The 15,547-nt window shown below is 38.4% G+C and overlaps 2 protein-coding genes across 3 annotated transcripts in view; one reads left to right on the plus strand and one right to left on the minus strand.

Annotated features, from left to right (window-relative positions):
- LOC147831535 (uncharacterized) overlaps positions 1 to 15,547 on the plus strand; it is a 600,059-nt gene that overhangs the window by 302,703 nt on the left and 281,809 nt on the right. The gene's annotated exons all lie outside the window — the stretch shown is intronic.
- Positions 1 to 15,547, minus strand: part of lrp1ba (low density lipoprotein receptor-related protein 1Ba) — a 458,912-nt gene that overhangs the window by 295,789 nt on the left and 147,576 nt on the right. For both annotated transcript variants that reach the window (XM_087304094.1, XM_087304093.1), the window contains exons 9-14: positions 14,602 to 14,788; positions 12,617 to 12,760; positions 6,349 to 6,585; positions 5,780 to 5,960; positions 2,451 to 2,670; positions 2,156 to 2,345 (exon numbers count right to left, since the gene is read on the minus strand). In XM_087304094.1, coding sequence (XP_087160220.1) covers positions 2,156 to 2,345; positions 2,451 to 2,670; positions 5,780 to 5,960; positions 6,349 to 6,585; positions 12,617 to 12,760; positions 14,602 to 14,788 — 1,159 coding nt within the window. The remainder of the gene's footprint in view (positions 1 to 2,155; positions 2,346 to 2,450; positions 2,671 to 5,779; positions 5,961 to 6,348; positions 6,586 to 12,616; positions 12,761 to 14,601; positions 14,789 to 15,547) is intronic.

A 15,547-nucleotide genomic window follows, 5' to 3' on the forward strand; every position in this document is an offset into this window, starting at 1 on the left:
GAGGTACAGTAAATCCTGTCAAATGCACATCACATGACAGCAACTGCTCAAAGACCCCAAACAAAGAGTTGCTGTTATTTCTGGTGGAGATTCACCATCAAGATCAAGTTGTTAATTACTTCGGAACACCAGCACAATCTGACTATATTCAGAGTAATAAGATGTGTGGAATGGCCATAAATGAGGTTGGTGTCGTGATCTCGTTCCTTTCGAGTGAACATGCACATTAACTCAGGCAACCTGATTCAAACGTTTAGAATTAAAACTGATGAGACCGTTATTGGTGATTTGAAAAATGTGATGTAACCCTAAGCTTGACAAACAGTTTTGGAGAATTTGAGGTTTCCCTTTTCAGACAGAAGGCCCAAGCATACTGTACGAGAAACCTTTCAAAGATGGTCGTCGAGTGAAATGACTTGCTTTAAAGAGACTATTATATCTGTATGAGCGAATCCATCTGGGATGAGCAAAACTTTTATTTTTGTTTACAGTTTGTATGTGTGCAGCACTAGTTCCAGTTCACCTTTGTGGAATGAAAATAAAGATATCGCCACATGACGTCTTGTTTCAGTCGGTTACCGTCCAATTGGTGTATTAAAATGTAACTTTTTAGTTCAGACTGGACCAAACATAATCGATTTGAGGTGACAAAACAGTTGTTGATTATCACCGTTAATTCTATGACATCAGTAAAGGTGTTTTATAGGTGGGTTTTATTCCTCAGCTCTGATCATTTGGAGTCCTTTGAGGTTGCATTGAAAATGGACTGAGCAATATTATAGAAATCCACCATATGGAAAAAAAACTAAACAAAATTTGTTTTCCTAATTATATTTACTTTTTTTTTTTCGTAGAAAGAAAGTAACTAGTTTTAAACGACAATGACTTGTATGTATGAATGGCCAAAATGCAAGAAAGAATTTCCGCTTTTAGTTAAGTAAACAGGGTACAGATGCCTAAAAAAAACAACAAATTTCTTTTGTTGAAAAAACAGCTAGTTGCTGGAGACAAAATGGGACATCTGGATGAAGATACGACTGGCAACTAACAGTAAAGAAAGTAAATAATTAGTATTGAATGACAAGGAGAGGCGAGAAAATGATCAGGATACTTTCATTCTGGAAGTGATCTGATACTTTACGTCTGACAGCAGCTGGCTTTTTTTGTTGAAGTCAAGAACTATGTTAGCCCAGGTTACAGTTCAGATTTATGTTCACTTTTGTACAGTACCTGAGATCGCTGGGTCACTTCTGGCTTGCCATTGACTGGTTGTCATTAAGAATGACATTTAGTATCTCTACCAGAGGCAACATATGAGTATCTCTACGGGAGCCGTCACAGCGATTAACCTTGAGCAAAAGTCGAAGACAAAACGAACATTCATCATCCCCCTCAGTCACCTTACTAGCTCCACTGACACTCACGACTAAGAGGTTCGTTGATCAATGCCATTTTACACCAACAAGAACAAAATACGACATATTTCGGTGAAACCGAATGTGTACAATCAAGCTGCCACCAGCAGGCACAATTTTCCCTTTGAAAATGGCCCCATATTATTTCATATATCACAGCAGAGTGATAGGGAATCATGCCACGTATAGATGCAGAAAAAAATCCTGCCAATTTCTTTAGGACAACTGTTAGTCACCAGAGACTAAAGAAGACATCGGGATTTAGGCCCTCGGAATGACAAATCATACACATTTCCTGCAAATGCCTTCAAATTAGCCTTTGAAATATCAGAGAAGTTCTTTGATCCAGGCCCCAAAAATTGCTTGGATCATGAAGTCTTAAGGTTAAAATTACCATTAAGTATCCTACTCTGGGAATATCCATTGCAAAGCATTTATTCAAATTCTGCGACTTGGTGTGGCATTAGCTTCTAGTATGTTCAGCTCTTTAAAAGGTGAATGCATGCGGTGTGATAAATTGCATTTCCATATATTGTACAGTGCACCAAGCTTGCACTAGCTCATTGTTTGGCCTCTAGGCGAAGCAAGGGGGAAGTGATGGGAAGTGATATATATTAAGAAACAGACCACCTCTTCCCAACTCCGAAGAAACAGTACAAGTCAAAGTCATTTAAATCATTACAGTCTTTTGCAAGACTTCATTTCAGCTTCAAATCTACAGCATACATATTCATATTTACCTTTCTGGCTCTGAGGGTCATACACCTGAATCCCAAAGAGAGGTGGTCTTTCTGCCCGCAGTAGTGAAACATCATCAGATAACAAATCCAGACGGAATATCGAGGCATTCATGTAATCAGTCCAGAATATGTAGTTCTGGTAGTGCGCAATCCCAAACGGATGGTTCAACTCTTTCCCGCTGTAGACCACCTGTGAAAAAGCAGACTTTTTTTAGTCACAGGGAAGCATTGAGATGAATACATGGAGGAATGGAGATGTTTGAGAAGTGAAGAACCGACTCACTCATTTACTAACCGTTCTGTGGCTGCCGTTGAGGTAGATTTTCTCGATGTGGTCATAGTAGGCATCGCACCAGTACATGACGCTGGAGGAGTGGTCAAGGGTGAGACCATTGGGCCACAGCATGTTGGACGTGACGAAAATCTGACGGTTAGATCCATCCATCCAAGCCTTCTCTATACGTCCTCTGCTGTCAATCAACTCATCCTCCTCCCAGTCAGTCCAATACATCCACCTAAAGAGCCAGTGGAGATTTTTAGACTACCATAGCTGCTCAAAAATGTGGATCAACATTGGTCTGGTGCTGTTCAAACTCACAGCTGCATATGGAGGTCCATTGTCCTGCAGAGTTCAACTAGAGTTCTAATCAAATACACCAGTTTTTTTTTTGTAGGTGTGTTTGATTAGGGATGGAGCTAAATTCTGTAGGAAAGTGAATATTGAGTGCCAGAGTCGCCCACTTTTGTTCTAACTGGTTAGGAAAACCCTTTCCAAATGTACCCCTAAGCAAAGCTTGCCAACTCCTTTGGTGTTTCTGGTAAACACAGTTCATCATGGCTCTCAAGGTAGTTTAGAAACCCAGTGGTAACTCCAATTAAGATCCATGGTGGGAACAATTTTAGACATTTTGGAATTGAATGCAACAAACAAGAACCAAAGTCAATTCAAGTTATGTCAGTTCCAAAAGCAGTCTTGGAGGGGTAAATAGAGCTGTTCAGAGTTAGTTAACTTAAAAACAAAACATTTTCAATAGAACACCAAAGAAACAGACACCAAAAACAGCACACTACACAAGAATATACAGTATACTGTATAATAGTTGGTTGGACTTGCTCCACATTTGCTGTTCCACTTTGGCTGGTTCCATTTAAAATACATAACAGTAAAAATAAACAATTTCATAACATTGTTTAATAGCAGGTTGCAGGGGCCCCACTACAGGGAGGAAAGTTAGGACAATTCTAAGAGCCCACGCATCTTGGGGTCCCCCAGAGATAATATTAGGGACCCACGGCCCCGGCTCTTAACTTTCGTTCGCGATACCCTTTCCGCACTTCACTTCTATCCGTGAAAGATTGTCAGAGTGCCCATGGTGGCCAGCGTAAATGGTAGGTTCTGTTTAGAGCATAAGCTGTTATGACAACTTTATTCATTTTCTTTTCGGCTCAGTCCCTTTATTAATCTGGGGTCGCCACAGCGGAATGAACCGCCAACTTATACAGCATATATTCTGCGCAGTGGATGCCCAACGGACAATTTAGCCTACCCAATTCACTTGTACTGCATATCTTTGGACTTTAGGAAAAACCGGAGCACACGGAGGAAATCCACACGATCATGGGAGGAACATGGCAAACTCCACACCGAAATGCCAACTGGTCCAGCCGAGACTAAAACCAGTGAACTTCTTGATGTGAGGCGATAGTGCTACCCACCGCACCACCTGTTATGGCAACTTATAAACCATAAAATTTACCTTGGAATTTGGAAACAAAAGTTAAGGTTCCCCCTTACATATCTCTTAGTTGGATTATATTATAAGCTCATATAGAAGCTGTGTTTTCGAACATAGAATTTGGTAATTAAGTGGCCCATACCATGTACCCTGTTCTGAAACAGCTTCCATATTAGGCTACATTTTGTCAAAGACAGGTCACCATAAAATGATTCTTCAAAGGAATTGAGGCCAATGTCCTCACTTAACCATGCTCTTAAAATTGGATGTTATTAATAATTCCTCAAACTTCAGGAGTCAAAACTTTGTTCTGCAACTCTCTCAAAGGTCTTATGTTTCCTAGTTTAAACTTCTCACATTTCACTACATAAACTTAACACTGTGACACAGCCTTGCGCGTTTGAACACAGCCTAACATAACATGACAGAGGGAATTGACTCTCCCTGCTCATATTCAGTGACCTGTTGAATAATTCATAAGGCAGGACTATGAGTGACAGCACCTGCTGTGAACAGGCAAATCGGGCGAGTGATGGAGATGGAGAGCAAATGCGATCAGGACCTAGAGTCATAACAGCTAATCCTCCATCTTATCATGTTAGCACAGACAGGAAATGACATGCGTACATGGGATACGGAAGGACAGACGCGGTAAAGGACAGTTTCTAGAGAGCGGAATGGGATTTAAAAGGCAAGAGATTAAGCCGGGATAGGTACTGAATATTCAGCATAACGGCTGCGGAAGCTTAAGCGGTGATCCGGAGTTCAAAAACCAACTTGGACCGTTTGAAATTTTAAACCAATTTCCAGTAACACAATCACAGATTAATTGCAGATTAAAACTGATTACTGGTAATTACTCCAAAGACTCCATGTCTTATTTGCAACTAAGTGACTCAAAATTCCAACATACCAAAGCTATTAAAAAACAGACAACCAAAAGCCAGAAACCCATTACGAGGATAAACATGTCAAGTGTTCACACATGGAAAAAGTCACTAAAATATAAGCAGTAACTGGAACCTGCCTTTAAACTTTTAAACCTCTTATGTCAGGCTTCACCGTTCTGCCAAGGCAGCGATTTGAAGTCATGGAGTCTCCATATTCCCTTTAAGCCTTTCCATCTGAGCAATGTCATCGAATGAGGATGTTCGCATTAGCTTCCTTTGACACAACGGCAGATTTTTTTTACATACCATGATATTCTTAGCACACCATAGTAATATGAGCACCATGGTAACATCAAGGAATTATTCAAAGTATCTATAAACTTTGTATCCTTGACATGTATTATCATAAATCAGTAAAGCAAAGTATAGGTACCATAGAAATACCATAGCGTAATCAATATCACAGTTTGAAAGTAAACACTGCAGTTATAACCAGTGGTGTATTCCAGAAGGCAAGTTTTACTTACTGTATACTATACCTTGATTTACCCTAGACCTGCTTAATCGATGTTCTGTAGGTACTCCTGGGAGTTACCTCAGTTAACTGAAATATGTTAGCTAAACCTCCAGAGCAGGTTATGTTTAGAGTATTGACAACTTATATAAGTAAGTTGCTATGACTTGCTTATGTTTTTTGTTTTTTTAGCTTACATATACTTAAATGTATCCGGGTGTGTCATGCAACCTGCTTTTTGGAATACCATCAATACCATAACATGTATAAAAGTTAAAATATAATAATTTTTTGCTAATGAAAACAGGGAAAACACACAAGTTGTTGAGATTTCCTGATGAAATCTCTAAGCGCAAAGGGCAAACATCCCTGCCCCCCGTATACTGTAAATGGCTGGATTTCGTCCAAGGCTTTAGCAGCCTGAAATCCCTGCAGAAGAAGCTTTTAAATGCTGCTGTAAGCAGGAATGGTATCATGGGCTTACCCATTTAGAGGATCCACAACAATGGCCCTGGGATGAGACATATTGCCTTCTAAAAGCGTTCTCCTGGTGTGCGAGGGCCTGTCCAGCCCAGCCACGTTGATGGTTTTTCTATAACCGTCATTTGTCCAGTACAAGTTATTACCAATCCAGTCCACCGAAATACCCTCGACATTATCCAGCTCTGGAGAAAGAGAGAGCAAAATGAAATTGAGAAAATGTTGTTCTTTTTGCTTGATAACATCATAGACGGCTCAATTAATCACTGTCCTCCTCTAATTCTTCCCACTGAAATTATGCGGTATCGACCGGCGAGCTTCCCTGACGACTGAATTGCACAAAATGTATGAGAAACAACTTCCTATTTGGAAAACAACGGTTACAGAAGCGCTCAAGCACAGGTGGTCTGATTCTACAACACCACACCGCATGGTTGCGCATATGATTTATTACATAGTGAAAATTAGTTCGTTAAATAATATTTTACAGCTTTTTCCGCAGTAAAACTGCATTCTTACACAAAAAGCCAACATTAATCTCTTAAAATAAAGCGCAGTTCATAACAAACGCACCCTCCTTAAGGATTGTTTCCCGCGCAGTTCCGTCAATCTTCTGCCGTCCGATTAGGAAGCTTGTGGTGTCTGCAAAATAGACGTAGCCACTCTCCGCATGAAAATCCAGCGCTCTTGGACTCACGAGTCCTTCGATTTGAATCAAATGTTCATCGCCCGACTTGATATTCATATCCAGACCTCGAATAACCCCAGGTCGTCCTTTTCCGTAAAACAGGAACAGCTCGTTCTTTGGTTCTGCAAAGAAACGATTAAGCAAGTAAACAAACGCCATTGAGGAACGCAATAAGCCATCCACCACAGCACTGTCAAAGCTTAATTAATTGACATAATTAGCCTCCATTTTTCCATTCGGTTCTGCAAATTAAAGCCTTTGACAAAAAAAATTGTATCCAAAGCGAGAGGCTCAAGCTAATTACATTAGCTTAATTAAAACCAGAATTAGTTCCACTGATTTGATTCTATCGAAATCAATCATCTTTTGGTGTATAACAGTTACATTGTGTTTGTAATTGTATCTGAGTGTGTGTGATAGTAACCAGGGATAAACGGGGGCCAAAATTGAGGCGGTAAAAAGAGGCACACGTATTTATGAAGCACAATGTTTTCGAAATCCATTACTTACAGGCCGTAAGGGTGCCAATATGTTGATTGCAATTATTATTAGGTCTGACAGCGAAATCCAGAGAGACAAAGAGAGGAAGCGGAATATACAATGAAGGAAGCAATTATGCAGTTTTTAACTTCATAACAGGACATCCTTTTCTAAGCCCAAATTATTCTTTTTTTGTGTGTGAACAATGAACATAAATTAGAGTCATTAGTGACGCTCAAATCAAATGCAAATGAATCTTCTGCTTTACAATCAAATGTGTCTTAAGAACTCACAATCAGTGATGTTCAATGATGTTACATCAAGGTAAGGCAAAAACGTCCTTTCTAAACTATGCAGTACTTTAAATAACGCTGTCGTAATGCCTGTTCTTGCACAATCTAGTGATTTAAATAATTTACAAATGAATGGTACTTCATTCATAACGAATGAATGACGAGTCTGGAATTAGTTCAAAAACAGCTTCACATTATAACACTTGAGATAAAAACAAAGCACTCAACTGGATGGAGCCACATTCAAAGGCAATGTAAAATAGCCAACGCATGCTTCTTACTGAAGCACATGAGCTGGATTATATATCACAGCTATATATCAAGCTCAATGACACATTGCAATTATGAATATTATTAATGGAGAAAATATGGAAAGTCATCCGAGGACAAACCAACACACTTATAAAAACTTGTGATATTTCATGCAAGGTTGTGAATTCATCAGCACCGGCTTACATAAACAAACACTTAAATCCCAAAACAATGTTTAATCTGTATATTTATATAATTCACCGTCATAGTTGGGATAGAGTTAAGGTGATAGCTTGGCCAAAAATGAAAATTCTCTCATTATTTACTTGTTGTCATTATTTTATTGGTTTGAAGAATGCTGGAAAGCAGCAGCCTTTAATATCCATACAGTAGTAGGGTTGGGCATTGTCGAAACGTTGTGTTGGATGATGGCGTCGCCTATGAATTAATTATTTATGAATAAATAATTAATAACAATTTAAATATTTCGTCACCTTAGAATTGAAAGGTTCTATCTGAGATGTTTGTCAAAATTGAGTTATTCACATATTCTTATTAAATGACATCGTATTTACGTTATGTGATGTTTTTGTATAAGTGTTTTTAAAAAACAAAAACTCTCTCTACAAAGATGAACTCTAGCTTGGATCTATAAGGTTCCTTCTGTGAGCCAATCAGCATTTTTAATGCACGCATGAGGACCAATCAGGAACAGCTTTCCTTGTCATTTTCTCGGACTGCTCCATTGACAGCGGGAAAGACCCAAAAGACAAAAATCACACAAAATCGAGTCGACTAAAATAATGGTGCAACCACACAAAATTGAGATGTGTGTAAATGTGATGATTTAGAAGCATGTTTTTGACATTGACATGAAATGTTACATTTTACACTGTTGAAAAAGAAACAACAATTTAAAAAATTCTATTTTAAATGTGAAATATTTTTATTTGTGTGTATATGATAGGTGAAACATTTTCAGCGTTTATTAAACTCATTTGCTTATTGCCTGTTTTCCTTCAAAGTCTTTAAGTTTAATATTAAGCCTTGAAGGGCAAATACTTAATTTAATTCATAGGGCATACAATCCAATCTATATAATTTAATGATCCATACAAAGCATAAAATTTTAGAAATATTAACATATTAATTAGATAAAACTAACATCTGCACTGGACAATATTTAGTCTTGTATGCCTAATTTAAACACAACAAAAATATTCATCCTAAAACATGAAATAAATGTTATAGAAAGCAAAATGGGTACTTTCTCACACATCAACATATTGTTACAACACGAAATTATATATTTTTTGATTGCATTTCTTAAAAAGTAATGCTACAATGAATGATCTGCCAGACAGAACCTTATAATTCCAAGTGGAAAAGTGGATAATAAGTGGAAAATGACTTTTTCAGAATGAGAAGGTTCTATCTGCATTTACCGTGTTTTTTTTTTTTACTCCAATTTGCAAATGTACGAGAACTTTGATAAATTACATTTAGTGTACATTTAGGGTCTCTGTCATGTTGATGTATGAAAGAGAACTGTTACACATATGTTTTGCTATTTGGAATACATAAACTTTGAAGCTCAATAAGAACCTAAAAATTCCAAGGTGACGATTTGTAGCCTGCCATTTCAACTACCTGACCTGCATGATCTTTGTTTTACTCATAACCAAATCATAAATAAATAAAAGATAAGTTACACACAAATTACCACCTATCAAACAAACGTTTTCCACGGGACTCTGGCATGAATAGGCAGAGTGATTTGTGTTGTTATAATGGCGTCGACAAACTTGGTTGGTAAAAAAGGTGCACAACCAACAGGAACCAACCAACAGTATCTGAGGTTTTCGCTAAAACTACTAAGTACAAGCGTGAAAGGGAAAGACTGAAGCAGTGTACTGATGCTGTGACACAACACCTGATAGATTCAAAAGACAGAAGAGTTGTCAGATAGAGACAAGATTAAATAAATATCACGTTTAACAACGGTACATACTTGACAAACTGACTGATGTGCACTGCTCTCTGGGGTTTTGTGTTCAAAAAACCCACTGTCTGCTGGTGCACAGACACGCACATACGCTGCAGTGCATGCTAGAGAGTGTGTGTTAGCGTGTGTGGTCACATGATGTGCATTTTTAATGGTATAGTGTGGAAGGAGGGCTATTCAGAAATGCTAGGTAAAATGCCAGTGTTGATGTGTTTTTTTTTGTTATAAAAAGCCATTTTAAAGGCGTATAAGTGTAAACAGAGTTTATGCTTGTATTTTTCACGAGTGGGTTGCTGCTGCGACATGGGCGGGGCAAAGGATCACAATGCTGGCTTAGCATCTTGATGTCTATCGGTGATGGACAATGGCATCGTCTATCGACCCAACTCTATACAGCAGTATTTCTTTTGTTCCAGCAATAGATGTTGGTTTCAACACTATTTCTTATTCAACAGAAGAAAGAAGCTCAAACATGCTTGGTTAAAGGAGAGTAAATGACTTTGGGTAACTATTCCTATAAGGTTTTGGTTTTCATTACAATTTTGACAACTGGGTTTAGGTCAAAAGGTTTGATTAGGTTGTTTAGCTGGACTTTCAGGGTTAAGTGATTAGGGTTAGGTTAAGATAAACCTTTTTATTACTATTTTGCTATCATTGTTTTTGGACTTTATTATTAGGGTCAGGTAGCATGTTTTTGAGTTGGACATGGCTGCGTTGTTAATGTTTTTACGATTTTTGCATCATTGTTTGGGTTAGATTAACTTTCTTACTATTAAACCCTTACTACATTTCCACCTGTTCAGACTTCATTATTGTGGTTACATTAATGTGTCAGGGTTCTGCCACTTTGGTCTTGTAAATTCTTGTTTTGGTGGCAGAGCTCTGACACTACTCCATGTCTGGTCCTGTTTCTGTCTCTGTGTGCGCGCGCGCCGTCGTAGGTGTACGCAAAGTGTGCGCGCTGCCACTTGATGTGGCCGCGCACGCTCTGCGTCCCTCAGACGCGCGCGCTCTTGTACTAGTGTTTGTGTTTGTTCTGTCAGCAGCGCGCTGCTTTATTCTCGGCGCCTCCGTCTAGTTGGTTTCAGTTTTGGTTGGCGCTGAGATGAAGCATGCGCGTTGCTTATGTGTGAGCGCACGGTAAGGTGTTTATCTATCGTGTGCTCGTGTCTTGCGTCTTTTGTCAAAGCACGTGGCTCGATGTTTACATTGTGGTCACGTGCTTTTGTCGTGTGCTTCAGTGTTGTGATCGTCTTGTCATGAACATGCGGTTGATGAGTTCTCTCATTGGCCGCATGTTCTTGTCCTGTGTCATGTGAGCGCATGGCTTGTGTTGTCTCTCTGTGTCATGCGCTCTCCCGTCTATTGTCTAGTCCCACCCTCCTTGTTAACCCATTATTAGTTAATTATGTTCATCTGTTTTTTTGTTAATTTCCTACAGTTTATAAACCCCTTATGTCTGCTGTCCTGTGCGAGTTCGTCATCATATGTTGTCGATGTTTACCTGTCCTGCTGTGTCCAGTCCTGCCTTGTCCTGCCTGCCTAGTCAAGTTTGTTTGTTTGTTTGTTTGTTTGTTTGTTTGTTTGTTTGTTTGTTTGTTTGTTTGTTTGTTTGATTTATTGTTTGTTGTAGTAGTGTTTTCCCCCTCGGGGTTGTTTATTTTTGCCTTTTATTTTATTTTATTAATAATAAATCCTACTTCACTCTGCGCTTGGGTCCTCGCTCCTTTTTCCCTTTACCGGAACGTGACAGAATGTGCATGTTCTAAGTTTTCAATATAATTTTTGGGGTTTTGGACATGGGGAGTTAGGTTGTATTTTTTTATCTTACAACTTATTTATATTTGGCTTCTAGGTAAGCAGTTTCTGACAGACCTTTTTTACTTAACCCTTTAACAGGCATCATAATCACCTGGTTGACCTTTTATCCATAGGTAATCATTATCCATAGGTTATCATTATATTTATCAGAGTTGTGTCAGTATTATGCAATCCAAGATGTGGGCCTTTTTTATTATTCTTTTCAAGTAGTGCACGTTAAAGGGTAAAGCAAATCAAAAGTTCTAATTTTGCTTAAGAAATTAGTCTGCCTCAACCCAACTTCCACTCTAAATGGAGTGGTGATGATGAGATTTATGTCTCTGTATTTGTTTGAGATGACCAAAATGGTAGCAATTGTAGAATGGGGATGGTTGTGGGGCACAAACCACCGTCTCATTTGATAGGATGTCGAAACTGTAATAATGTAGAGAGAACAGCTGTGTCAACTGCCAAGAAGCAACTTCATTAACATATAAATGCAGCAAACTTAAACGGTATAAAATGTTTAAATGGAGAATGAACGGGGTTCATTCCGACTCCACTGAAACCAGACTACTGCCATGTACTTTGAGACTGCTTTGCTGAATAAACATCTTCATTGAGATCTTCTACGTAGTCATTGTTTTTCTTACACACTCTTGAGTGAAAATTTTCAATAGCAAATTTACAATCAGACTTTTTTTTGGAGTGTATAACCTAAACATAACACTTAAATTTCATAAATCTACAGGTAAAAAATTCAGAGTGCTACATGATTTTGTGATTTTTGTTTTGTTAACTGTTGATGTAGGCTGCCATCTAAAGTTTAAGAAAAAAAAAAAACTCCTTTATAACTCATTTTATGGCCTACACACACACACACACACACACACACACACACACACACACACACACACACACACACACACACACACACACACACACACACACACACACACACACACACACACACACACACACACACACACACACACACACTCTCATAGTCAATGATCCTGATGCCAAGAGACAAAACATATCAATTTCCCATGTATGCCGTAATGTCCTGAACGTGTGCTATTAATCACAGAAACGTGTCCATTCTTCAGTGTCTCATGGCTCCATAAATTTGGTCATAAATATCCATTTCGGTAAACCCACGAGGGCCATCCATTTGATATACGACATCAGATAGCATCCCCCTTTCCTTTGGGAAAAAACCCCTAAAAACATCTACATAAGAGACCCATTTCCCAATGCTAATCAGACATCTGGGATCTACAAGAGGAGATTTTAAAGAGAAATTGTTTTTGGGACCCTCACTTTTGCAGGACTTCCCGTCGCTGGCAAGGACGTGACCGGTCCGGCAGCGGCACACGCGTGATTTGTAGTTGTGGCTCAGGAGACAGATATGAGAGCATCCACCCTTTCGTCCATGTGGGTCAGGACTGCATGCGTGAGTCCTGACTGGAAAAAGAGAGAGGTCAGCATCAACCAGCTGCCGTTGTAAAAATATCCCTTCAACAACACGAAAAATCTTTCAATCTATTCCTAAATAACATATCTGTACTACCAAGATTATTATTTAGAGCAGAGTTTTATAAACACTAGGTAAAGACATTGCTAGATGCTAAACAACAAAATGCTAAATGCTAAGTAGTAAAAGGCTACTAAAAAAAGTCACTTTACTGTGGCTAAATTCTAAATTTAGTATAGTGTTTTAGCTAATGTAAAATATCATGCTTAACTCTACTTAAGATCTGCTTAAATTATGATATAAATGAAAAATGCAAAGTTTTAAAATGTTTGTAAAATTAGTTTGTTGCCGTCAAAGATCATACTTCTGGTTGAACGATGTGATATTATGTACTCCGGTTTACTAGCTACTTTGGAAACTAAGCTAACTGCTAATACAAAACGTTATGCGGTTCTTTGGTTTATGTCAAACATTATTATTTTTTTTTGTTCAGTCATGAAAACTACAAATTAAACGTGGTTTTGTTACCCTAACCATGGTATTTACTCTAAAACTGTGTTCATAGAAATAATAATTGTAATAGAAATGTATTAATCACTCTGTAATATGGGTAAATGCTAATACAGAATTCAACCCAGTGCTTCTTCAATGACATATTATGGCAAAATATTGATATTTAAAAAAAAAAAAATTGTGATACTGTTATTTTTAGTATTAATAAAAAATTGTGTTCCTTTTGTATGATAAAAAGTTAATTCTTTTGTTGGTTGACAATTATTGTCGAATGTGAAATATTCTGAAGAAAATCTGAAGCTCAAGGGGGAAATATTAATAATTAATTATAACTATTCATTCATTCAATTTCTTTTCGGCTTAGTCTATTTACTAATCTGGGGTCGCTACAGCAGAATGAACCGCCAACTTATCCAGCATATGTTTTACGCAGCGAATGCCCTTCCAGCTGCAACCCATCACTGGGAATCATCCATACACACTCATTCACACCTATACACTACTGGCAATTTAGCCTACCCAATTCACCTGTACCGCATGTCTTTGCACTGTGGGGGGAAACCGAATAAATCATAATTAGTTTTAATTAATTATACTATTTAGATAAGCTATACACTTTTACTTGTTGTCTTTGAGTCAACTGTTTATTTATTCAAAGAATGTTAATTTCTGGATTATATTAAATAACTCTACAGCACAGGTGTCAAAGCCAGATCCTGGAGGGCTGCAGCTCTGCAGCTCTGCACAGTTTAGTTCCAACCCCGCTTCAACACACTTACCTGTAGGTTTCAACAAGCCTAAAGGGCTCAATTAGTTTGATCAGGTGTGTTTAATTAGGGTTGAAACTAAATTTTGCACAGCTGCGGCCCTCCAGGAACTGGATTTGACACCTGAGCTCTACAGCATCTTAAATACAATAAATAAATGTCAAATCGTGATTCTGCCCTGAATAAAAACTCACATTTTAATATTTCTCACATTTGTGACAGATGTGACATTGCATGTAATGTTATTCACCATTTTTTTTTACTAGATATTGCAATAAATTGACAATCTCATTGTCCAAATCACCCAAATATAAACCGTATTTCTCAAATGTTTGTAAAACGTAAAATGTATTGTTTACATACATTCTTGCAATATTACAACATATCTAAAAACAAAAAGTAGCCTTCTCCTCAAGTTACCACATAACTGATTCTAGTAGCATCTTTTCAGAACAATTTAGTGCAAAACCTTGCCAATAGCCGAGGGCAGGGTTATTTTTAACCTGAAAGATTGCTGTTTGTATTTAGAAATGCTCCGACCACAAGTTTACCTGTAGGTTGAGCCAGTCTGTGATAAACTCGGACGTTTCTGGCGCTTTCCAAAGTGGCAATGGTGTTTGTGTCACTGCTGTTAAAGCGATTTATCCTAAATATGTCCACCTTGCTCTCTCTCGAGGGTTCGGAGCACGTCGCAAACAGGTAATCTTCAAAGAGCGCTAATCCAAACAGGTGCGACACCTGGAGAGAGAAGGGAAAAACAGGGGGGGAGGAAATAAAAAAAATTCATCTAGAGGCCATGGAACCTTTTTCGACATAATTCTGCACACGACACAAATACGTCTGCTTATATTCGCTTCTTTAATCCACCCAGTCATTGAGACGATGTAGCATTCGCTGAATAAACAGCAGCCCTGACAGACACCGGTTGAAATATGCAGGGATCTTTGATGTCACATCTGTGCTACAAATTACCGGCGGCACCGCCGAGGCTTTGATTTGAGGGGGAAAAAAGGAGAAAGACTGACGTTAAAAACAAATGAGTTGGAGGTAGCGGAGTTCATTTCAGGTTATCTTTCAGTGCCAGTTCAGATTAAAAAAAAAGGTACCAATATAGCCTTCGACAGAGTCCCGGAGAATGCGCCAGAGCTGAACCTCGCAGGAAATGGATGAACAAATCAATAAAAAAGGCACACAAAAGAGTTGTAGTGTGAAGCCAGAACTCCGCAAGGTCAGAACATCCCGATGCTCATCCAGGCTAATGCTTCTGACTGGGCACAATAACGCGGTTGCAGAAATGTCAAGGAAAACAAATGTTAACTCCACATACAATTTACCAATTTATATAAACGGCCTGTGATTCACAAGCAAAATGTTGCTAATGGAAAATGATTTGGCAGGAAGAGGTATTCCCTGAATTTGACAGTATTTCACTACTTTGTGATGCACGCAGTTACTTTTAATGACAATTCATAATTCTGTAAATATTGTGAAAAATGG

This window comes from Danio rerio, chromosome 22, assembly GCF_052040795.2.
Source record: "Danio rerio strain M-AB ecotype USA chromosome 22, GRCz13ab, whole genome shotgun sequence".
Taxonomy (NCBI): Eukaryota; Metazoa; Chordata; class Actinopteri; order Cypriniformes; family Danionidae; genus Danio; species Danio rerio.